At 38.0% G+C, this 26,087-nt stretch overlaps 1 protein-coding gene across 1 annotated transcript; it reads left to right on the top strand.

Annotated features, from left to right (window-relative positions):
* Positions 1 to 15,688: 15,688 nt before the first annotated feature.
* LOC135155155 (uncharacterized) lies at positions 15,689 to 23,445 on the top strand. Its single transcript, XM_064103940.1, has 2 exons — positions 15,689 to 15,840; positions 16,796 to 23,445. Exon 2 carries the CDS (start codon positions 16,945 to 16,947, stop codon positions 22,186 to 22,188), a length of 5,244 nt encoding a protein of 1,747 aa, XP_063960010.1. The 5' UTR covers positions 15,689 to 15,840; positions 16,796 to 16,944; the 3' UTR covers positions 22,189 to 23,445.
* The last annotated feature ends 2,642 nt before the right edge of the window (positions 23,446 to 26,087 follow it).

Raw genomic sequence — 26,087 nt, forward strand, 5'->3', positions numbered from 1 at the left:
GATACAGGCGTCTGACTCCTGAACCTTTCAAAAATGGAGTGCGACACGTCAACGTACCTATGCACCGAACTCCACTAAGTGGACTTAATTTGCATAACAAAAATCGTATGTCATTCTATACGGTATCCTAAATAAATGAAGGGAAATAAATTCAAATAATTTAATGTTTCCGATATTGGTATTATATAAATTCAAACAATCTTTTCGCTGGCGAAACACCAAGTTTTTAATGCTTTATAATTATGTTCAGTGCATGTTTAGTTATCATAATTTTTCCAGTCATTATTATGTGTTTAGCTTTTAACATTGATAAATCATGTATTCATTTTCTTGTGCTCGATTGTCCATTATAGAAACATGTATTTACTTTGACATTTTACTTTTTAATGTTCACAATTACTATTACCATGTATGCACCGCTTTGTTCAAATTACCGATATATATTTCATGTTGTATGTTATTGATGTTTTTGAGAACGGTATATAATTTCTTCGTCTTCTTATTATCATTACAATCCTTTTTTCTTCTTCTTTTCTTCTTCTGTTATCTTCTCCGTTGTCTTTTTCTTCACCTCATTTTTCCTTTCTTCTTTCTTTTTACTTCTCCTCCCCTCCTCTTCACCTTTCAATGATTCCTTTGTAATATTTCATTGATGCTTCTGTTTAGGTTAACATATTCTTTTCATATATATTGTTTGTTAAACACTGGTTTTAAAATGTTTACTATGTCAATTGTATTGTCACGCATTTTGGTTGATGTTCGATATTCTCTTATCATGTTTATGTATATATTTCTATTCTTATGCTTTAATTAGTAGTGTTTATTATACTAAATTGTATTCTACTCATTCATGTAATGAATGTCTTGCTAAGATCAATTGTGAATGTCACTTTCAACTTGCCCAGTAACCTCCACACAGCCAAGCCCTCTCTTGTACTGTAATCCAACTTGCTCAGGGTCAAACTCTACTGTTCTGTCCACTTTTCTCCACATTTCGGCTTTCCGTCGTCTTTCAGAAATCGCTAACAGTGCATCTCCGGGTGTCTACAAAACGAAGACCTTAGACCTAAGACCCAAGACCCCATATATATACTACAAAAAAAAACTACAAAACTAAGACCCAACCAACTACAAAACTAAGGGTACCACCGGCCTAATTCATTCCCCATAGACTCGTGTGTTAAATTGGCACTTAAAAAAATTCATAAAAAATAAGGATGAAATTCGGGGTCGAATGTTTACTACCAGTGCATAGGATATATATCTGGCAATCCATATCTGACCAGAAAAGGGTCCCTCGACCGGCTCATTTTAAAAATAAATTGGCGTGTTTGAAGACACCGTCGGGGGGAGCAGATTCATCACCTCAAACAGCAAAATAGCCCTAATCCTTCCGCCAGTCAAAATATAGTCCAAAATTTGTGATATTTCTTCCCAATTTGGGAAAAGGAAGTTCAGTAATTACCAAAAATAGAATCAGTGTTAGATGGACAATCATATGCATACAATTTGTCAATCAGCCATATCAAAAAAAAAAAAATAGCATTGGGTTGGCTCGAATGAATATCTCTTGCTTTCCCAATGTTAATAGGCCCGTGTAGCCTGTAATATCTCACGTGTATTTCTTTTTCATTATTTCAGCCTCCTTGCTATTCCTTTACACCTCCATACTCACATTATAACAAAAAATTGCACCAATAATTCCAATGTATTTGGTAATGACTCATTTAATGGAGCCCATAAATGTACATGTTTATATGTGTTTTACACAATCCTTACTGTATCCCCATAAATGAATGCAATGTACAAGCAGATGTATTTAGCAACATGGAGGTATAAAGATGTACAATTTCTGATCATAACTGGGTGCTAGAGGACCCAAGGCAATGTCCTTCATCATACTAAAATAATTCGCAAATGAATAATAAGAAAACAATACAGCAATCTGTAATGTATGCATGCTTTAAACATTTGTCTTTTTCTTCTGCAGTTAATGTGCATTATATTAATATGGAGAGAGAATGAGGAAGAAATATGAGAGAGAGAGAGAGAGAGAGAGTATTAAATATTAATATATACCCCCTCTCTCCCCCCCCCATCCCCTCTTTCTCTACAATATCATATTGTAGAGAAAGAGGGGATGGGGTGAGAGAGAGGGGGGGGGGGGTGGAACCGGAGGAATGGATAGATGGATCAGTTACTTACCTGCTTACTGCCTGCTTAGCCCAATTCTCCCACTTTACTGCATCTCCTGATGATTGAAATGTGGATATCAGTGAAAATTAAGTATTTTTGACAAGTTTAAGTACATATTTCATCGACTTACTGAAAACTGAGATTTTCACCTATTTTGGATTACAGGTATTACAGGCCTAATTCATTCCCCATAGACTCGTGTGTTAAATTGGCACTTTAAAAAATTCATAAAAAATAAGGATGAAATTCGGGGGTCGAATGTTTACTACCAGTGGATAGGATATATATCTGGCAATCCATATCTGACCAGAAAAGGGTCCCTCGACCGGCTCATTTTAAAAATAAATTGGCGTGTTTGAAGACACCGTCGGGGGGAGCAGATTCATCACCTCAAACAGCAAAATAGCCCTAATCCTTCCGCCAGTCAAAATATAGTCCATTATCACCCGTATCAGACATCCCTGTATTTTATTATTATCAGGAAGGGGTAGGTATACTGCAACGAACGTAGAGGGCAGCAACACACAAGCGTGTTGCTCTAAGGAAGGTCAACTCCGCTCGAATTTTGTGACCACTTTAAAAAATAAGGTGGGGTTTTGGGAAATTTGTCGAGTTGATTTTTTTTCATTTGTTAATTTCAAATATTTTTTAATGAACAATTATTAGATCGGTTATTCTGGGTATAAATATTAAAAACATTACTTACATTTTTAAAGAAAATATTTAGCTTAAATAATCATGATTTTGACATTTTCCCTCATTTTGGAATATTAAGCCTGTGACGAGGATACCTCATATCTCTTATTTTCTTCTGCTGAATTTCGCTGCACCACTAATAAATGCATAGACAACCACCGTAATAATCGAGGTCATTTTTCTGGCCTGGGTGCGCCGAGTCTGGGCCGGTCGCGCAGCTAGCTAGTGACGTTGATGATGCGCTGGGGCTTCAGGCGACTCGTCATAGATCTAGCAACTTAGACAATGACGTCTAATTTGCCTGGCCTGATTTGAAGTGTAATGGCTTCAGGGCTGATGTTTATCAACGATGATTGTTCAAGGTTAGATTTCAAATTTTAAATGTCATTTGACTTTTAAGTCTATAAATCTGAAATAAAGGCGCTGTATCCCCGAAATCCGGGTCTAAATTTCAACTCTGAGTCCGAGACCATGGCATGGACGGCGAAAAAACAACCCATGCATCGGATGCATTGCATTGGCTGCGCGCTGCGCTGCAGCTGCATTGTGATGATGGGTTCAGCGAAGAGCTCAGAGAAAATAAGGTGGTTATATTCAATCCCGAAATGCTTTGCGAGTGGTCACAAAATCGTCTCGACGCAAATCACCTAATACAGCCGTCTGGTGAAATCGCTGATAACAACAATCACCGATTTGGTAATGATTTTAGTTTCCTATGTTTTTATATGTATGTATATTCCTCAACATATTTTTTAAGTTATCTTTGATATTGTTGTAGTCATATTCTTTCATATTCGTTTTTTGATCGCTACTAATTTGTTGTTGTATTTGATCGGCATTTGATTTCGTTGGCATGAACCAACGAACGTAGAGGGCAGCAACACACAAGCGTGTTGCTATAAGGAAGGTCAACTCGATACGCGCATGCAGCTGAGCTGCGCGCGTATTTTATTGTTCATGCCAACGAAATCAAATGCCGATCAAATACAACAACAAATTAGTAGCGATCAAAAAACGAATATGAAAGAATATGACTACAACAATATCAAAGATAACTTAAAAAATATGTTGAGGAATATACATACATATAAAAACATACTTTGATATTTAAAACTTTACAAATATAAGTTTCAGGAAACTAAAATCATTACCAAATCGGTGATTGTTGTTATCAGCGATTTCACCAGACGGCTGTATTAGGTGATTTGCGTCGAGACGATTTTGTGACCACTCGCAAAGCATTTCGGGATTGAATATAACCACCTTATTTTCTCTGAGCTCTTCGCTGAACCCATCATCACAGTGCAGCTGCAGCGCAGCGCGCAGCCAATGCAATGCATCCGATGCATGGGTTGTTTTTTCGCCGTCCATGCCATGGTCTCGGACTCAGAGTTGAAATTTAGACCCGGATTTCGGGGATACAGCGCCTTTATTTCAGATTTATAGACTTAAAAGTCAAGTGACATTTAAAATTTGAAATCTAACCTTGAACAATCATCGTTGATAAACATCAGCCCTGAAGCCATTACACTTCAAATCAGGCCAGGCAAATTAGACGTCATTGTCTAAGTTGCTAGATCTATGACGAGTCGCCTGAAGCCCCAGCGCATCATCAACGTCACTAGCTAGCTGCGCGACCGGCCCAGACTCGGCGCACCCAGGCCAGAAAAATGACCTCGATTATTACGGTGGTTGTCTATGCATTTATTAGTGGTGCAGCGAAATTCAGCAGAAGAAAATAAGAGATATGAGGTATCCTCGTCACAGGCTTAATATTCCAAAATGAGGAAAAATGTCAAAATCATGATTTTTTAAGCTAAATATTTTCTTTAAAAATGTAAGTAATGTTTTTAATATTTATACCCAGAATAACCGATCTAATAATTGTTAATTAAAAAATATTTGAAATTAACAAATAAAAAAAAATCAACTCGACAAATTTCCCAAAACCCTACCTTATTTTCTAAAGTGGTCACAAAATTCGAGCGGAGTTGACCTTCCTTAGAGCAACACGCTTGTGTGTTGCTGCCCTCTACGTTCGTTGGCATGAACAATAAAATACGCGCGCAGCTCAGCTGCATGCGCGTATCGAGTTGACCTTCCTTATAGCAACACGCTTGTGTGTTGCTGCCCTCTACGTTCGTTGGTATACTGTTTGTATTTCCCTCGGTCTCAATGCGCGTATTGACTTTGCATGCAGAGACGACGCAAAATATACCTTTGTATTTTCCCTGGTCTCACATCCGGGCCTTTGAGGATGCGAATGAAGTGATACGCTCGGATACGCTTCATAATGTTCCGCGCACCAACGATCTACGCCACAATAAAGACAACGCTGGATCTGGGCGCTTGCAAGTACGTCATAATGGTAAAGTGCAGAGCATAGCCACTGATATTATCATGACACAACAGAACTCTATTCTTAAAAGATATCACTGTTATCATGATTTTTGCTCTAGATATCTGATTTGGATGATAATAAAAATATTGACTGCCCTTCTTTCTGGGAACATCAAATATATTGCCCTTAAAAGACCCATATTGCCCTCGTCTAAAGACTCGGGCCAATATGATTCTTTTGCTGGCAATATATTTGATGTTCCCCTCAAGACCAGTCAATATTATATAAATATTGGTGATATTTCTTCCAAATTTGGGAAAAGGAAGTTCAGTAATTACCAAAAATAGAATCAGTGTTAGATGGACAATCATATGCATACAATTTGTCAATCAGCCATATCAAAATAAAAAAAATAGCAATGGGTTGGCTCGAATGAATATCTCTTGCTTTCCCAATGTTAATAGGCCCGTGTAGCCTAAGACCCTGTGTAATATTCATTTGTATGCAGCCTAGTCTGTACTCCATACTCAGTTATTAAGAAAAAAACTTCAAATCTACAACATATATCCTATGTACTTAATACAAAACTACTAAACTAAGACCCAACCAACTACAAAACTAAGACCCTGTGTAATATTCATTTGTATGTAGCTTAGTCTGTACTCCAGACTCAGTTATTGAGAAACACTTCAAATCTACAACCTATATCCTATGTACTTGATACAAAACTACAAAACTAAGACCCAACCAACTACAAAACTAAGACCCTGTGTAATATTCATTTGTATGCAGCCTAGTCTGTACTCCATACCCATTTATTGAGAAACACTTCAAACCTACCACCTTTATCCCATGTATTCGAGACAAAACTACGAAACTAAGACCCGACCAACTACAAAACTGAGACCCTGTGTAATATTCATTTGTATGCAGCCTAGTCTGTACTCCAGACCCATTTATTGAGAAATACTTCAAACCTACCACCTATATCCCATGTATTCGAGACAAAACTACAAAACTAGACCCAACGAACTACAAAATTAAGACCCCGTGTAAAACTCATAGGATGCAGCCTAGTCTGTACTCCAGACTCAGTTATTGAGAAACACTTCAAAACTACAACCTATATCCTATGTACTTAATACAAAACTACAAAACTAAGACCCAACCAACTTCAAAACTAAGACCCTGTGTAATATTCATTTGTATGCAGCCTAGTCTGTACTCCAGACCCAGTTATTGAGAAACACTGCAAACCTACCACCTACATGTATATCCCTGTATTCGAGACAAAACTACAAAGCAAGACCCAACGAACTACAAAACTAAGACCCCGTGGAATACTCATAGAATGCAGCCTAGTCTGTACTCCAGACCCAGTTATTGAGAAACACTTCAAATCTACAACCTATATCTTATGTACTTGATACAAAACTACAAAACTAATACCCTGTGTAATACACATTTGTATGCAGCCTATTTTTATTTTTCCTTCCTTCCCTGCTATTTTCTGATTATTCAAAATCGGCCGCATGTATTTTAAATTTGAGTTATTCGTGATGGAGATGCATGTCATAATTTAACACATGCGCCCTCACCATGATAAACAACAATATCTATGTGTTTTGCTGTTTCTTATGATGTAGAGAATTTGTGTGAATTGAAATTTTTGATTGGATGTTGAATGTATTTTTATGTAATATTTTGTAAAATGTTATGCATTTCTGTTTTTCGGCCGATATAGATTCCCTTGTAACAAACAAATTTAAATGAATAATTAATAAATATATAGATAAACTTGCTTTATAGCCATAGTATATTGTCTTGGCTGTAAAGCAGACCAAGAATATACCTCTGAGTAACAATGTCCTTTTTGTGTGGTTATATATAGTTTTGTCTCAAGTTCAGACTAGGATGAAGGTTTTAATTTCATTTTTTTTCAATTCATTATTTATTAACAAATTCATTAAAAAGAACAAAATGAGAACAAAATAATATATACACAAAAAAAATATCAATAGCATAAAACAAAGCAAAGGTATCAACAGAACATAACTGAAAAAAATAGTGGTATTGATAAAATTATGGTAGGAACACATAATTATAAAAATATATATGAATAAAATAATGAATGGAATTGGGCATGCACAAAAAAGCCATAAAAAGGCTTGTTAAAACGCACATACCCAAGATATATAAAAATAGAATTCAGTATATGGTATGGATGCGGCAAGTACCAAATAATAAATATAGATAAGAATAATGGTAGGTTTGAATTTTTTCAAAATATCTAGGTCTGGGACACAGAATAAGCTGCATACCAATGAATATTACACAGGGTCCTCCTAGCTATGTAACTGATTGGGTCTTAGTTTTGTCGTTTTGTCTCGGGTACATAAGATCAAGGCGAGAGGTTTTAATTGTTTCTCAATAACTGGGTCTAGAGTACAGACTAGGCTGCATACCAATGAGTATTACACAGGGTCTTAGTTTTGCAGTTGGTTGAGTCTTAGTTTTGCAGTTTTGTATCAAGAACATAGGATATATAGGTGGTATATGTTTGAAGTGTTTATCAATAACTGGGTCTGGAGTACAGACTAGGCTGCATCCTATGAGTATTACACATGGTCTTAGTTTTGTAGTTGGTTGGGTCTTAGTTTTGTAGTTTTGTCTCGAATACATGGGATATAGGTGGTAGGTTTGAAGTGTCTCTCAATAACTGGGTCTAGAGTACAGACTCGGATGTGTACCAATCTTAGTTTTGTAGTTCGTTGGGTCTTAGTTTTGTAGTTTTGTATCAAGTGCATATGATATAGGTGGTAGGTTTGAAGTTTTTCTCAATAACTGAGTCTGGAGTACATACTAGGCTGCATCCTATGAGTATTACACAGGGTCTTAATTTTGTAGTTGGTTGGGTCTTAGTTTTGTAGTTTTGTATTAAGTACATAGGATATAGGTGGTATGTTTGAAGTGTTTCTCAACAATTGGGTCTGGAGTACAGACTAGGCTGCGTCCTGTGATACACAGGGTCTTAGTTTTGTAGTTGGTTGGGTCTTAGTTTTGTAGTTTTTTTTGTAATATATATGGGGTCTTGGGTCTTAGGTCTTCGTTTTGTAGACACCCGTGTATCTCCCTTCTATGCGACTTTGCATCTATTTTCAGAAGTTTTACTCTCCTCACTTTCTCTTTCTAGTGACTTTCTATGGTGGCCCTGAAGGGACATCGCAAATAGACCAAATCGCGAATATTCACGACGAAATTGGCGACGAAATTCACGACGTCGCCAATTTCGTCGTGAATTTCGTCGTCAATTTGAATATTCACGACGAAATTGGCGACGACATTCACGACATCGTGAATTTCGTCGCGAATTATTCACGACGAAATTCACGACGTCGTGAATTTCGTCGCCAATTTCGTCGTGAATTTGTTTTGCTTGCCTGGGCGGTATGCGGGTTGAAACCAATTCGTCTGCTGCTAATTCCTCCACTGCAGGGTCGATCTACATTCATTTACTCTAATGCAATTCTGGCCATTAACTTTTCGCCTAACGACCATATGGTCCAATAACCATTTGGTCCAGTCATCATTTCGTCTATAATCACCAGTTCGTCTATGACCATTTCGTCTCACAACCAGTTGGTCTAATATCAATTTTATTTTCCTTAATTTCGCCCAATTAACACTTAGTTCAATTAGACAAAATGGCATATGGAATAAATGGCAATTGGACCAACTTGGTTATTAGACAAAATGGCAGTTAGACCATGTGGATAGTGGACGAACTGATGGTAGACCAAATGAAAGCTGACGAGTTGGCATTAGACCAATTGAAGAAAAAAACATTGAAACGACAGAACGAGGTCCGCTGCTATCCATATGCACAGGCGGATCCAGGGGGGAGGGGGGCCGAGGGGCCCGCCCCCCCCCCCCTATTGGCGGAGCAAAAAAAAGGAAAAGAAGGAAAGAAAGAAAAAAAGGAGGGAAAAGAGAGTAGAAAAAAAGAAGAGGAGGAGACGAGTGAATAAAGTAAGATGAGGGAAAGACATGGAAATAAAAAGAATATTTCATGTCACTATATAAAATTTTCGCTCGCGCTTCGCGCTCACATTGCCTGTTAGGTGATTTTCATATCTTGTTCAATATGGAGTTTATATATCAAGTTTGGAAGTCAATATACAAAACATATTTCATCTCGAAAATCAAACTTTCATTATTTTGCGTGATTTACAAATTTATTTTTAAAAAGTGCTCTGTAAATATGACAGTTTTATGGTCTGAATATTAACATTTCCCGCTCGCGCTGCGCGCCCGCAAATTTCGATTTATCAGGTACCTATTATTTTCGTGTATTCCATAAAGTTTTCAAAATATCCCTTTTCAGGTCTGATTGTCAAAACGTATCAGCCAGCGCTACACGCTCGCATTTTGATCGTATGTCTCAATATTGATTATACAATCCCCTTTTCATGACAATGCAAAGATTTAGGCTCGCAATTTGCGCTCGCATTAATTGTTAAAATATATTAACTGATGCATCCTATTTATAATTACAAAAGCATGAAATGTCCAGTTTTCAGGCCATCGACTTCAAGCCCTCATTAAGCATTAATGAATAAGATATTAATTTAATAATTGAATTGTCCCTTTTGTTTCATCTCGCGCTTAGCAAGAGGAATAGGAAGACATTCATCATTTTCATACGATGACATGTCCTATATGTCCTAAGGATGTACCGGTCCTATGTCAAAACTCAAAGAATTATAATGGAAAAAATAAGCTCTGTATGATCCATATCCATTTTACAATTTTCTTACAAAGTGCTTGAAATATAGAATATCAAATAGTTTAAGCTCGCGCTTCGCGCTCGCTTTGATTTTCATGATAAAAGATGTATTTAGAATGCCTAGATTCTAGGTCTAAATATGAAACACGCGCGCGCATGTTTATTCAGATATTCAACTTGTTCTCTATTTAAATCATTATCCAGTTTCAGATCACAATATAAATAATTTTCTGCTCGCACTTTGTGCTTGCATCATTAATGTAGGATTTACTCATTCTTTTCCAAATTTACAAAACATGAATAGAGTGTCCCGTGTTTAGGTCTAAATATCGATTTTTTTCCGCTCGCGCTTCGCACTCGCATCAATTGTTTAGTTATATAGCTATCCTGTTCACGATTACAAAAATTGATTAAAATTTTCCATTCTTTATGTAGAAATGTCAAAATTTTTCAGCTCACGCTTCGCGCTCGCATCAATTGTTTATTATATACCTATTCTGTTTAAGTTACAAAACGTCCTTAGAACTTCAATTTTTTAAGTAAAAATGTCAAAAAAATTCAGCTCGTGCATCGCGCTCGCATTATTTGATTTTTAAAATATATAACGTCTTCATGACTAACTGCATGCTGTCTTTAACATGTACCTATTCCACCAGTTCATTTCTGCTCGCGCTTCGCGTTTGTAGTAATTATTTATTTGCATACACATCTTTTTTTAGGAAAACAAACATTGCCCAGAATGTTCAAATTATAGGAAAAAATACATAAGATTTCCAAAAAAAATTTAGCTCGCGCTTCGCGCTCACATTATATAAATAAGGATTACGATATTATATATTTATATTGATTTATAAGAATAAAGCTAAGAAGACCACCCCTTCACAGAAACCAAAAATCATCTTCGAGCGGCCGATCGGGGTAAATATGGCTGAAAAATAATTCCGCCCCCCCCCCCTATTGGCGAAGGCTGGATCCGCCCCTGGAACACCTAACAGGCAATGCGAAGTGATGACTGGATCAAATGGTTATTGGACCATATGGTTGTTAGGCGAAAGGTTAATGGACAGAATTGCATTATACTAAATGAATGTAGATCGACCCTGCAGTGGAGGAATTAGCAGCAGACGAATTGGTTTCTCAACCCGCATACCGCCCAGGCAAGCAAAACAAATTCACGACGAAATTGGCGACGAAATTCACGACGTCGTGAATTTCGTCGTGAATATTCGCGATTTGGTCTATATTTGCGATTTCCTTCCAGTAACTTTCACCCCTCCTCTCTTTCCCTTTCCAGTGACTTTCAAACCTGTGTAGTTCTCTTTAACCTTGCGACTACTTTCAGAAACTCGTTCTTGTTTATTACCTTGGCTACACATTTATCAGTAACTCCCTCCGCTTTCTCTCTCCTCACTTCGACTTTGCCCTGCCCTTCAAAGACTTCTCCCCTCGAGCTTCGCGCTCGCTTTGATTTTCATGATAAAAGATGTATTTAGAATGCCTAGATTCTAGGTCTAAATATGAAACACGCGCGCGCATGTTTATTCAGATATTCAACTTGTTCTCTATTTAAATCATTATCCAGTTTCAGATCACAATATAAACAATTTTCTGCTCGCACTTTGTGCTTGCATCATTAATGTAGGATTTACTCATTCTTTTCCAAATTTACAAAACATGAATAGAGTGTCCCGTGTTTAGGTCTAAATCTCGATTTTTTCCGCTCGTGCTTCGCACTCGCATCAATTGTTTAGTTATATAGCTATCCTGTTCACGATTACAAAAATTGATTAAAATTTTCCATTCTTTATGTAGAAATGTCAAAATTTTTCAGCTCACGCTTCGCGCTCGCATCAATTGTTTATTATATACCTATTCTGTTTAAGTTACAAAAAGTCCTTAGAATTTCAATTTTTTAAGTAAAAATGTAAAAAAAATTCAGCTCGTGCATCGCGCTCGCATTATTTGATTTTTAAAATATATAACGTCTTCATGACTAACTGCATGCTGTCTTTAACAGGTACCTATTCCACCAGTTCATTTCTGCTCGCGCTTCGCGTTTGTAGTAATTATTTATTTGCATACACATCTTTTTTTAGGAAAACAAACATTGCCCAGAATGTTCAAATTATAGGAAAAAATACATAAGATTTCCAAAAAAAATTTAGCTCGCGCTTCGCGCTCACATTATATAAATAAGGATTACGATATTATATATTTATATTGATTTATAAGAATAAAGCTAAGAAGACCACCCCTTCACAGAAACCAAAAATCATCTTCGAGCTGCCGATCGGGGTAAATATGGCTGAAAAATAATTCCGCCCCCCCCCCCCCCCTATTGGCGAAGGCTGGATCCGCCCCTGGAACACCTAACAGGCAATGCGAAGTGATGACTGGATCAAATGGTTATTGGACCATATGGTTGTTAGGCGAAAGGTTAATGGACAGAATTGCATTATACTAAATGAATGTAGATCGACCCTGCAGTGGAGGAATTAGCAGCAGACGAATTGGTTTCTCAACCCGCATACCGCCCAGGCAAGCAAAACAAATTCACGACGAAATTGGCGACGAAATTCAAGACGTCGTGAATTTCGTCGTGAATATTCGCGATTTGCCCTGCCCTTCAAAGACTTCTCCCCTCAACTCCTGATGTCCAAACTCCTAGTTTAACCTTGTGGTCAGTGTATTGGTCGTTATGTGCTTATTCTATTACTTGACTTTATCCTATCATGGTCCATGATCCTATCCTTGTTTGGAATGATTTATCCTCTCTCTCTCTCTCTCTCTCTCTCTCTCTCCTCTCTGAATCTGGGTTTTCGCTGTGTGCTGGGGATGACCTTCATGCTATGTCCAGAAATTGTATATAAGCAGCAGCATCTCAGTCAAGTTTAGTTTTTAGAGAGTTTTCCTTATGATTCCAATCTTACGTATATTCGAGCTTTTCGAGAGTCTTTTCCGAGCGTAGTCTTACATGTATTCCAGTTTAGTTTTCATCAAGTTTAGTCCAAGTCTAAGTTTAGTTCAGAATTATCACAAGTTAAGTTCTTATCATTGTTCCAGTATCGTTCGAAGTTATCTCAGTTACTATTTTTCCATTTATCGCTGGAGTCATTGATTTATCATCATCACATATTCAATTGCACCTACATGTATATCACGTTTTGAACAGTAATAAACTACTGAACTTTAATTTTATGTGTAGTGACCTTTATTTCGCTTCATCTATACTTATTAAGCTATGGCCATCCTCGACATTATACTCTTAGGACAAACCGAGCCGTCTTTACAGTATATTATGTTCCACACGGCCCAATGTAAATCAGTCTGTGAACTGTTTGGGCTTTTTAACCGTGTATGAATAAAATCAATCTTATCTTATCTTAACTGTGGATGCCATATAATGAGTTAAATGCAATTTCAACAACAATTTTTGGTCATCATACATGTAACTATGCATCCTATGATATTTTATGTGCACAATGTCTGTATACATATATTTCGTATGGACCCTAGGCTGTACAGAGGCTGTCTGGAGATCATACAGATATTGTGCAGCATCAGCGCTGTTACGCTGTAGTCATTTTAGCCTCAACAAATATATCGGAGATCATACAATTTGTGTTCAGACGTTGCATCCACAGGGTGGTTATGCAGTGGTGGCAGAATCTCCATTTTAGATAATTGTTGGCTTTTTTGTCTACCCTAACAACTGTACCATTTAGGAGTAACCTCATGGGCATGTCTGTTCAAATGCCCAAATGGAAAACTAGCGGACAGAAAGTCCTCGCTGCACGCGCGCACCCTTAACATGCATAATTCCCTTGCATCATACCCTTTTTTCACAAACAAGTGTGTATCAAGGACAAGCATTGATTCAGTTAGAATTTCCGTCCCCCTGAAATGAATGTTAACAACTTCTTCTATCAGATGACCATAATTCTATTTACATTCAATTGGTGGGAAATATGGCACTTTATTACATTAAAATCACTCAAAACTATCCCAAGTCAGGAATATGTATTGGGATGATGGGTTTGGGGGACATATTTATAGTACCCGGGTGGATTATATCCCTCGTCACATCGGCGGGTGATGGTATCAAGAATTTCCGTTCATATTATAATAAAGGGCACATTGGTAAATAAGGAAATAGAGCACTTTTATCATCAAATCAGAGAAGATTTTATTTGTGATAGTGATGTCCGAAGAGCAAACCTACACTCGTGACGGGTCCATTTTGTATACGAGGGGTGCATCCTAGCTTACCACTGCATAGGTAAGTCTGAAAATTAAGTTTTGCTTATTTCTTTCATTTTATAATGATGTTTAAATGTTCAAACAACGATAATTCATGAAATTGACACAAAATATTGCGAATCAACGCTGAAACATTATCTGTGTTTATATTTTATCCCTTTGTAATGCTATTTCCCCCATAAAGCCGCAATGGAACATTCCGCACCACTAGTCATACGATGATCGCGACGTCTGCAAACGTCGTCTGCTATGTTTTCACATGTCCGGTACACTGTATACAAGTTTTCGATATGTGTCTTTTCTTTCATTAAGATCGGCTAATTTAAAAGCAAGGTATTATGTAAGCATGCCTGACATAGCAGGATGCAAAAAATGCATAGACCAGGTGACTAGAAAAACACATCAGTGAACACATGAAAGTATTTGTTGCACTTCTACTTTGAATGCATTAACGTAATGCTATTAAAATGTACTTGGCGAACTGTTGCTAATGGACGCATCGTCGCTTTCCAGTGGAGCACAATTAAAAAGCGTATATTAATAATCAAGACATCAAAGTTGGTACCTATTGCTTATCGAATAAATCACCATGCTATTTGAGTTCAAATTACCATATTTTGATCATGGCAGAGTGGAACTACTAACTGGTCTATTTAAGCAGCATCTGTCTAGTGCCCTTGATGGGATAGTATCATGCCTTCTATGAAATATGTATGGGCTCTTTGAAATATTTCTTTGAAAGTATATAATAATAATAATGGCTGGATTTAAAAAGCTCTTTTTGCCTGAGGATACAAAGCGCTGCTATTATTACCCCGGCTTTAGCTCGAGCTACCATCACCAGCGCTTAGTGCATTCAAGGAAATAATCCTGCTGGGTACCCATTCACCTCACCTGGGTCGAGTGCAGCACATTGTGGATAAATTTCTTGCATATATCTATCAAACTTAACACTTCATAACATTGTACTGGTTGTGATGCCTGTAAGGAGCAATGACATCGTTTTAAAAATATTGTGTCCTTATTGTGATGTCAACCTCAAGCATTGATTGTCAGAGATTAGATTGATCAACCCCAGTGTACTCAACAGCATGCTTTAATTAATTTCCAGGTTTTTGTCTCATCTGCATAGCAGAGTGAGACTATAGGCGCCGCTTTTTCGACGGCGGCGGCGGCGGTGTCAACACCAAATCTTAACCTAAGGTTAAGTTTTTGAAATGACAGCATAACTAAAAAAGGACCTAGTATAAGGACCTAGTTCATGAAACTTGAACATAATGTTTAACAAGTATTATTAGACATCCTGCCCGAGTTTCAGATCACATGATCAAGGGAAAAGGTCATTTAAGGTCAATGAACTTAGACCATGTTGGGGGACATGTTGGTTTGCCGAGCAAACCTTTTTCTTTAGATTTTTCCTTTTAGATTTGGCTTTTTAAATCGACCGCATGAGGTCAGCGCACTTGCCGAAAGCTAGAAAACGTGAAGGTTTCTCTTCGACGATATGTCAGAATAACCATGAATTACCCCAAACTGAAGCAGTTAGAATGCCGAACAAGAAGTAAGTTTGCATAATTAATACTCATTGTATCTGTATATGTCTTAGAAAGAATGATATTTTGTTTAGTTAATGTAAAAAAAGGGGAATTATTTTTGGTTCATTTCATAGAAAGTCAAGGTCAATTTAGCGTAAGAGTGCTTACGTGTCAATGAAAGTAAATCAGGCAAATTATGCTAATGAGTATAGTAGCGTAAAGACGTAGAGGGCGTAAGAGATGTAAACAAACCGTATTTGGTGAATGGATGTTAGTTTATTACAGATTCTGATATTGAAGGTTTAGATAAAGAAGTCTTATGACCTATCAGGAGAAATTGACCTTTAGCTTAAAGTGAGGAATGAATATATAAACATTTTGCATTAATTCATAAACCATGATGGTGATGTAGCTGGCAGTTTATGTGCAAAGCATGAGGGTGATTTTAGTTGTAGCTTATCAGCTCTCATAGGATTTTATAAAGACAAAACCATTTATGACTATTGAGAATGGATTAGATAAGACTTTGAGAGCAAATGATATAAGGCGATACTTTACATAAAATAAGCCCTATTTTACTGCTTATCAGACTCATGAATAATTATACGAGTCATCAGAGGTACTGAATTCTTTTGAAGAATGTTTACATTTAATATTTAGACGAAAGGTACTATTTCTTTTAAGAGAGTTTCGGTACACAAATAATTAGTCAATGAAGACTTGATTTTAGTTTGAACAAGTTTATTTCTAAATGACAACATAGCAAGGAGTTATGATAAGGTGTTACATATAAACATAATTCAGCTTAAATACATAGAATAGCTGTCATAAAGATCAAGGCATGAATGTTAAACGATAATTAGATTCAGTTAATCGAACCGTACAACAAACGAGTCAAATAATGTTTTTTGACAAAATAAGTGTATTTTGCACTTGCAGCATACTTATGATGTTTTTTCATTTGTTTTTCTGATTATGCAGATTGAATAAAATCTACCTATACAATTATCGGTACTTCTAACTTCTGAGCTTAAAGTCCCCTTTCTCCGGTGATCCACAAATTCAATTTCTTTTGGGGAGACGGATCAGAAGCTGTAACGTCTTTATCTGGGATCTGGAATGAAGGAGATATGGATGAATCTACTGCGAAAGAGATTCCTGTGTCCAAGACTGATATTCTTAAGAGTCAACGCCACCAACGCCGAGGTGCGAAGGGCAAGCTTACAAGAATAAGACATGCCTTGAAGAGCTTGATAGAAGAAAGACGGCCTATTTCAGAGGTGCAGGAGATCTATGAAAGGTATCTTCTTGCTTATGAAGAATTGCAGAATAGGCATGAATCATTTTCAGAGCTTATTGAAGATGACGATGAATACGACATGGAAGAAAGATGGATGGATGAATGTCAGCAGTCTTTCCTTAGCCATCAAATTTCTTTCAGAGATTACTGTAAGGGAGAGACAGAGAAAAATGTTTCAAGGCAGAAACTACGAAAACAGATGACGAATGAACAGCCAAGTGATGATAATTCAGAAGCTAGTTCTGATGAAACAGCATCAAACGCACAGCAAGATGGAAGTCATACCCAGAGTCTGCAGATAAGAAATGTACAGAAGAGAGTGGGATCCATGTTCAAAATGGAAAAGCCAAAGATGCCCACATTTAACGGAAATGTGCGAGATTATTGCATATTCAAGGCTGACTTTCAACATGCTCTGGGAGAAGTTTTTGATGAAAGAGATGCTCTAATGATATTGCGATCATGTCTGCAAGGTAAACCCCTACAGATGATTCAAGGAATAGGACGAGACTTCAAAGCAGCTTGGGAGCAGTTAGATATGGTGTATGGAGACCCAAGGTTAGTTGCAGACGCAATTATTCATGACATCACCAAATTTCGCTCCTTGAAACCAGGTGAAGATGATCGCTTCTGTGAATTTGTGAACATAGTACGCAGAAGTTACAATGTGCTCAAAGAAATTGGGAAGGAGAACGACATGAATAACAGTCACATGCTGGCTATCATGGAGAAGAAACTCACCCCTGAAGATAGAAAGATCTGGTTCAGGAATCAAGAATTGGGTGAAGCTTCTGCAACATTTGAGAAATTTCTTCAATTCCTCACCCTAGAGTTGAAGGCAAGGATGAGATCAGCAGCTCCGGTAAGAGGTGAAGTAAAAGCAAGCGTCAACTTTATGACCAAGAAGCCCAGCCCAAGTACCAATAACCAGGAAAGGAAGTTCGACAGATGCTGGCTCTGTAGAGATGATTCCCACTGGACTGACCAATGCAAGTCATTTCTGTCCAAGTCGTTCAAGGAGAGAATGCAGCTTGTCAAGGAAAATAAGGCATGTTTTGCTTGTCTGAAAAAGGCTACCTATGGTCACAGAATGTCTACTTGCAAAAGACGACGGCGCTGTACCGAGAGCGTGAATGGAGAACAGTGCAAGTACTACCATCATCCTCTTCTACACAATTCATCAGATGTTAGAGAAGTTGGTGTAGCCTGTGTTGGTGCAAAGGAAGCTCTCCTACCAGTGGTGACAGTGGAAGTGGCTGAAAAGAAAACCTGGAAAAAGTGCAATATGTTACTAGACTGTGGAGCCCAATTGTCAATAATAAAACAGTCACTTGCAGACAAGTTAAAGTTAAAAGGCAAGGAAGTCACTATTGTAATATCAAAGTTGGGAGGAGTGGAAGAGGAGGTGATCACGAATGAATATAAGGTCAGCGTAAAGGAGTTAGGAGGACGAAATTCCTTGCCAGTTACGGTGATTAGCCTGCCTCATATCAGTACCACAGACAGTGTACCAGAAGAATATCTACAGTCAGCAGCCAAACAACTTAAGATTGATCGAAAGATGTTCAACAGGCATGGTGGAGAGATTGACTTACTAGTTGGCAGTGATCATCCCAAGTTCCATGGAGGTGAGTCAAAGGAGACCCACAACTTTACTGCTCGTCATTCACCTGTTGGATGGGTGATACTAGGAACATTGCCGCATAGAAGGATGGAATCAAGTAAAGTTTTGCATGTGCAGTTAGCCAAGCCAGTGGATCTGACTGAGTTCTGGACGACGGAGTCGATGGGAGTCAAGGACATCGACTGCCAATGCCAACCTACAGGGATGACCAAGGCAGACAAAGAGGAGTATGATATGATTGAACGGTCTTGTGTCAAAGAAGGTAATCAGTGGCAAGTTTCGTATCCATGGAAACGAGACCCAAACAAACTTCCTGATAACAGATGGTTAGCTGAGAAGATGTTGGAAGCTACGGAAAGGAGGCTTCTAAAGAATCCTGATCATGCAAAAGCTTACCAAGAACAGATGACCCAGCTGGTAGAGATGGGATTCGCACGGAAGTTGTCTGATAATGAAGTCAGTGGATATTCAGGACCGGTACACTATATTGGTCACCATGCAGTAGTTAGACCTGAAAAGAAAAGTACCCCAGTGCGTATTGTATTCAACTCGTCAGCAAGCTATCAAGGACATTCTCTCAATGAATACTGGCACAAGGGTCCTGACATGTTAAATTCACTTTTTGGAGTTCTGATGAAGTTCCGCGATCACTCTGTTGCGGTCAGTGGTGACATATCCAAGATGTATCACCGTGTCAAGGTACCAGTAATTGATCAACATGTACACAGGTATCTCTGGCGTGATCTTGAAGTTGAGAGGAAGCCTGATGTCTACATCAAGTTGGTTGTCACCTTTGGCGACAAGCCTTCCCCGGCAATGGCCCAAATTGCCTTGAGAAAAACAGCTGAAGTAGCAGAGAAAGAAAGTCCTAAAGCAGCACAGATCCTGAAGGAAAGTACATACATGGATGACATTTGTTTCTCGACACCAACTGAAGAAGAAGCCATTCAGCTAACTGATGAAATCGACAAAGCTTTGGGGGATGGAGGCTTCAACGTCAAGGGCTGGGTGTCGAACAAAAATATAAGACCCGGTAGCCAGAACGAGATGGAATTGCTGAGTAAGTTGTCCAATGAGAAGGTTTTAGGAGTTGTTTGGAACCAACATAACGATTCATTCTCGTACAAGTCAACCTTGGACAAGTCCAGTAGAGAAGAGAAATCAGCCAATAATGAAGGAAAATGGACAAAACGAAAAATCCTGAGCCAAATAGCAAGAATCTTCGACCCAATTGGATTTGTATCACCCTTCCTTGTTCGAGCCAAGATGGGAATGCAAAGGCTTTGGGAGAAGGGATACAAATGGGATGAAAGACTGCCAGAGGAACAACAGAAATGGTGGACAGGTTTCTTCAATGAAATGAAAGAGCTGAGCGAGGCTAAACTTGACCGAAGCCTCACACCACCAGGAGCTATTGACAATCCAATATTATGTGTGTTCTCAGATGCATCAGAAGCTGCCTTCGGGTGCTGTGCCTACCTTAGATGGCAGATAGCAGATGGCAGTTTTACTACAAGATTTGTAGCAGCAAGGTCAAGAGTGGCCCCTTTAAAGAAGCTGACCATTCCCCGATTAGAGCTACAAGCTGCTCTGATGGCGGCAAGGCTGTTTACGGCAATAAAGGAAGAGACAACTTTGAAGTTGCTAGAGACAATCTTCATGACAGACAGTCTCATTACTCTAGCATGGATCCACAGTCAGTCCAGAATGTACAAGTCATTCGTCTCATCCAGAGTGGGAGAGATCCAGAGTGCCTCCAATCCAGAGAACTGGAGATATGTTCCCGGAAATATGAACCCTGCTGATAAAATCTCCAGAGGCTTAGCAGTCAGAGATCTGAGTAAAGAATGGGAACATGGTCCTGAATTCCTATTCAAGCCTATAGATGACTGGCCAGAGGACAAATCGCTCCCTGTACAACAAGGTGATGATGACAAGGAGAGGAGAAAGGTAAAGCAAGTTCTACATACAACCTGTTCTGGTGTCATTGGCTGTGAGAAGTATTCGTCTTGGAGAAGACTCCTCAGAGTCACAGCTTATGTGCATCGATTTGTCAAGAATATGAAGGCCAGATGCAAGACGAAAGTTGACGAAGGACTGACAAGAGAAGATGGTCCACTCACTGCATCCGAGTTAAGTGTTGCTGAACTGTACTGGATCAAGGAGGTACAGAAACCACTTCATGAACGCTTGAGGTCTGGTGAATTCAAGGTTCTAAGTCCATTTCTCAGTGAAGGTATCATCAGAGTTGGAGGAAGGGTAGATAAGATCAAACGATCGTATGAAGCAAGACATCCAACTCTTATCCCTAATGGCCATCATGTAGCTAAGCTTATCACTCGCTACTATCATCAGCAAGGTCATGCGGGAGTAGCTACAACATCAGCTAAAGTCCGGACGAGATACTGGATTCCAGGAGTTCAACGTCTAGCCAAATCTGAGAAGTACAGATGTGTAACATGTCGAGAGATGGAGAAAAGAGCGGAAACTCAGTTTATGTCTGAGCTACCTGCTGAAAGGATGATGCCTTTTACGCCACCATTCTACGCTACATCTTGTGATTACTTCGGACCGATACCAGTGAGAATAGGGCGTAACAAGACTGCGAAGTACTATGGCATCATCTTCACATGTCTGAACACCAGATCAGTCCACTTAGAGGTTGCACCTGATTGCTCGACTATGGAGTTCCTGCAGGCTTTACGACGTTTTTTCGCAATCCGTGGCCAACCTTCTTGCTTAATCAGTGACAATGGGAAGCAGTTTGTTGGAGCCGAGAGAGAGCTGCGAGAAATGTTAGAGGGCTGGAATGCAGATGAGCTAAAGGAGTTCTGTGCTGAGAGGGGCACCGACTGGAGGTTTGTGACGCCATTAGCACCTCATCATAACGGGTGCGCAGAAGCCCTGGTCAAAAGCTGTAAATTAGCATTGAAGAAGGCTATCAAGGATCATTGCCTTTTTCCTTTCGAGTTGTACACATACCTTCAAGAAGTGGCCAATCTAGTTAATCAACGCCCCATCGGGAGGATTCCCACAGACCCAGATGATGATTCTTACCTATGCCCTAATGATATCTTGTTGGGTAGGGCATCTAGCCACGTTCCTCAAGGACCTTTCCGTGATACCAAGAATCCCCGTCACCGAGTCGAATTCGTCCAGAAGATCGTCGATTCATTCTGGAAATCTTGGATTCGTGATGTCTTCCCTTTGCTTGTACCAAGAAAGAAGTGGAACGTTGACAGACGCAATCTCAGGGTCGACGATGTTGTGATAGTAGCGGATCCAAATGCTATCCGGGGTAAATGGACTTTAGGTCGTATAACTCAAGTGTACCCTGGAGATGACGGGAAGGTCAGATCAGTCAAAGTCAAAACTAAAGACTCTGAATATAAGAGACCCATCACGAAGATAGTAGTTATATACCCTTCGGAAGGTTACGTAGAAGAATAAGATGTTCATGACATATGTATACTTACTTCTTTTCTGGCGGGGGAGGATGGTTTGCCGAGCAAACCTTTTTCTTTAGATTTTTCCTTTTAGATTTGGCTTTTTAAATCGACCGCATGAGGTCAGCGCACTTGCCGAAAGCTAGAAAACGTGAAGGTTTCTCTTCGACGATATGTCAGAATAACCATGAATTACCCCAAACTGAAGCAGTTAGAATGCCGAACAAGAAGTAAGTTTGCATAATTAATACTCATTGTATCTGTATATGTCTTAGAAAGAATGATATTTTGTTTAGTTAATGTAAAAAAAGGGGAATTATTTTTGGTTCATTTCATAGAAAGTCAAGGTCAATTTAGCGTAAGAGTGCTTACGTGTCAATGAAAGTAAATCAGGCAAATTATGCTAATGAGTATAGTAGCGTAAAGACGTAGAGGGCGTAAGAGATGTAAACAAACCGTATTTGGTGAATGGATGTTAGTTTATTACAGATTCTGATATTGAAGGTTTAGATAAAGAAGTCTTATGACCTATCAGGAGAAATTGACCTTTAGCTTAAAGTGAGGAATGAATATATAAACATTTTGCATTAATTCATAAACCATGATGGTGATGTAGCTGGCAGTTTATGTGCAAAGCATGAGGGTGATTTTAGTTGTAGCTTATCAGCTCTCATAGGATTTTATAAAGACAAAACCATTTATGACTATTGAGAATGGATTAGATAAGACTTTGAGAGCAAATGATATAAGGCGATACTTTACATAAAATAAGCCCTATTTTACTGCTTATCAGACTCATGAATAATTATACGAGTCATCAGAGGTACTGAATTCTTTTGAAGAATGTTTACATTTAATATTTAGACGAAAGGTACTATTTCTTTTAAGAGAGTTTCGGTACACAAATAATTAGTCAATGAAGACTTGATTTTAGTTTGAACAAGTTTATTTCTAAATGACAACATAGCAAGGAGTTATGATAAGGTGTTACATATAAACATAATTCAGCTTAAATACATAGAATAGCTGTCATAAAGATCAAGGCATGAATGTTAAACGATAATTAGATTCAGTTAATCGAACCGTACAACAAACGAGTCAAATAATGTTTTTTGACAAAATAAGTGTATTTTGCACTTGCAGCATACTTATGATGTTTTTTCATTTGTTTTTCTGATTATGCAGATTGAATAAAATCTACCTATACAATTATCGGTACTTCTAACTTCTGAGCTTAAAGTCCCCTTTCTCCGGTGATCCAAACATCAAAATCTTAACCTACGGTTAAGTTTTTGAAATGTCATAATAACTTAGAAAATATATATACCTAGTTCATGAAACTTAGACATAGGCTTAATCAAGTATTAGTGAACGTCCTGCCTGAGTTTCATGTCACATGACCAAGGTCAAACGTCATTTAGGGTCAATGAACTTTGGCCGAATTGGGGGTATCTGTTGAATTACCATCATAACTTTGAAAGTTTATGGATCTGATTCATGAAACTTGGACTTAAGAGTAATCAAGTATCACTGAACATTCTCAGTCAGTCGGCAAGCCCTGAAAAAAGTAGCTTCTTTTATCCAAGTGATATTCATGACTAAAGGGTTTTTGCATTGTTAATGAGTTTGGTGGGAACCAAAACACCTCTTTTTATTCGGCCATTGCTGCTCTAAACATCGACCAAAGTTCATGTTTTTGGTATCTTTGTAAAGAAGAAGAATCATTCTTTTAGGTTATGTGTTTGGATTTTTAAAAGAATGTTGTAATATAGGGAAAACGTTTGATCTTAAACATGAAACAAAATAATTTTTTTCATGCAACAAAAGTTGTTGTTTTCACACTTAATTTCTGTTTGAGCACAAATGATTTTTAATTCATGATAAAGCTGAAGATCTAAGCTTTAATATGATATAATTTGTATAAGAAGATACATTTTAGATGGGTCAGCAGCCAGCTTTTCATAGGCCAAGTACATTTAGCAACTCAATAACAAGAATATTGCGCTCTGATTGGTCATAGAGACCACACACCCACGCAAATTCCAATATTCCCCACACTGGGCCTCTGCAAGGTCACACTCACGATGTGGTAATGTCTTCAAATTACCCGCGCCTGTTGTTGTGAAAACATTATTTAGCCAATCAGAGCTCTGGATTTTATGTTACTCATAAATCTCGTCTTGCATCTTGATGGAAAAAGCTGGCTGCTGACCCATCTATAAGATGCCACATATCAAGAGTGACATTGTAAGAAAGTATAAAGCTTGAGCTTTCTGATGATATAATGTTTGTGCCTAAAACACAAAATGTTGCACAATTTGCAAGTGAAAATAGAGGAAGAAAATTCTGTTTGATGCATTTTTTCAGGTAAAAAATGCACTTATTTATCAAAATATTTCATTCAAAAGAAATGACCAATATAAAAGAGTAACATTTACTCTTTCCCATGGTACAAAAATAATCAATATTACTCAAGGAAAAAGTGGTTAAATTCTTTGAGAAAGAAAGGCTCACAATTCACGATATTTTGCAGGGACATGAATTCAGCCACGAGAGGGCTTGGATAGATCTTGCTCATTTGCTCATTAACACAGGGGCTTGCCGATTGACCGTTCTGTGCGAGTTTCAGGTCACATGATTAAGGTCAAAGGTCATGTAAGGTCAATGAACTTTGGTCAAGTTGGGGATATTTGTTGAATTACCATCATAACTTTGTTCATAAGAATTGGACATAAGAGTAATCAAGTATCACTGAACATCCTGTGCGAATTTCAGGTCACGTGACCAAGGTCAAATGTCAATGAACTTTGGCCCTGTGGGGGTATCTGTTGAATTACCATCATAACTTTGAAAGTTTATGGATCTGATTCATGAAACTTGAACATAAGATTAATCAGGTATCTTTGAACATCCCGTCCGAGTTTCAGGTCACATGACCAAGGTCAAAGGTCATTTGAGGTCAATGAACTTTGGCCATGTTGGGGGTATGTTACACTCACAAATGTAATAATCGCCAACAAATGTAATAACGCCCACAAATGTAATAACACTTTACCCACAAATGTAATAACGCCCACAAATGTAATAACACTTTACCGACAAATGTAATAATTTCACCCACAAATGTAATAATGTACTTTACCCACAAATGTAATAATTTTTGATTGCCCACAAATGTAATAATGACTTTACCCACAAATGTAATAAATTTGAAGGGATTTTTGGCGAATCCGTTCTAAACTAAAATCCTATAGTAATACGTTCATATAGCACAAAAGTGCAAAGTCTTATTTCCAGACCCGGTTGTTTAAAAAATTACAATATAAGTCCAAAGTCTTTTTTTCCAAACCCGGTTATTTCAACAATTATAATAAAAGCCCAAAGTCTTTTTTCCAGACCTGGTTGTTTAAAAAATTACAATATAATTCCAAAGTCTGGCAGACCCGGTTATTAAAAAAATTATAATATAAGTCCAAACTAAGATACGATAATGATATTCCAGTGGAATAAAAATGAGAATCGAGCTTAGTCTTTACTCCAGACCCAGTTAATTAAAACTGGTGGAATTGACGTCTTTTTTGATGTTTTAACTTATACGGCGCGTATTGTGAATATATGCGCTAAGAGTAATTTGAGAATCAAGCATAGTCTTTTCTCCAGATCCGGTTATTTAAGGCTAAATACTAAAACCCTATATTAATGCGTTCATATAGCACAAAAGTGCAAAGTCTTTTATCCAGACCCGGTTAATTCAAAAATTATAATATAAGTCCAAAGTCTTTTTTCCAGACCCGGTTGTTTCAAAAATTATAATATAAGTCCAAAGTCTTTTTTCCAGACCCGGTTGTTTCAAAAATTATAATATAAGTCCAAAGTTTTTTTTCCAGATCCGATTGTTTCAAA

This window comes from Lytechinus pictus, chromosome 8 (assembly GCF_037042905.1).
Source record: "Lytechinus pictus isolate F3 Inbred chromosome 8, Lp3.0, whole genome shotgun sequence".
Taxonomy (NCBI): domain Eukaryota; kingdom Metazoa; phylum Echinodermata; class Echinoidea; order Temnopleuroida; family Toxopneustidae; genus Lytechinus; species Lytechinus pictus.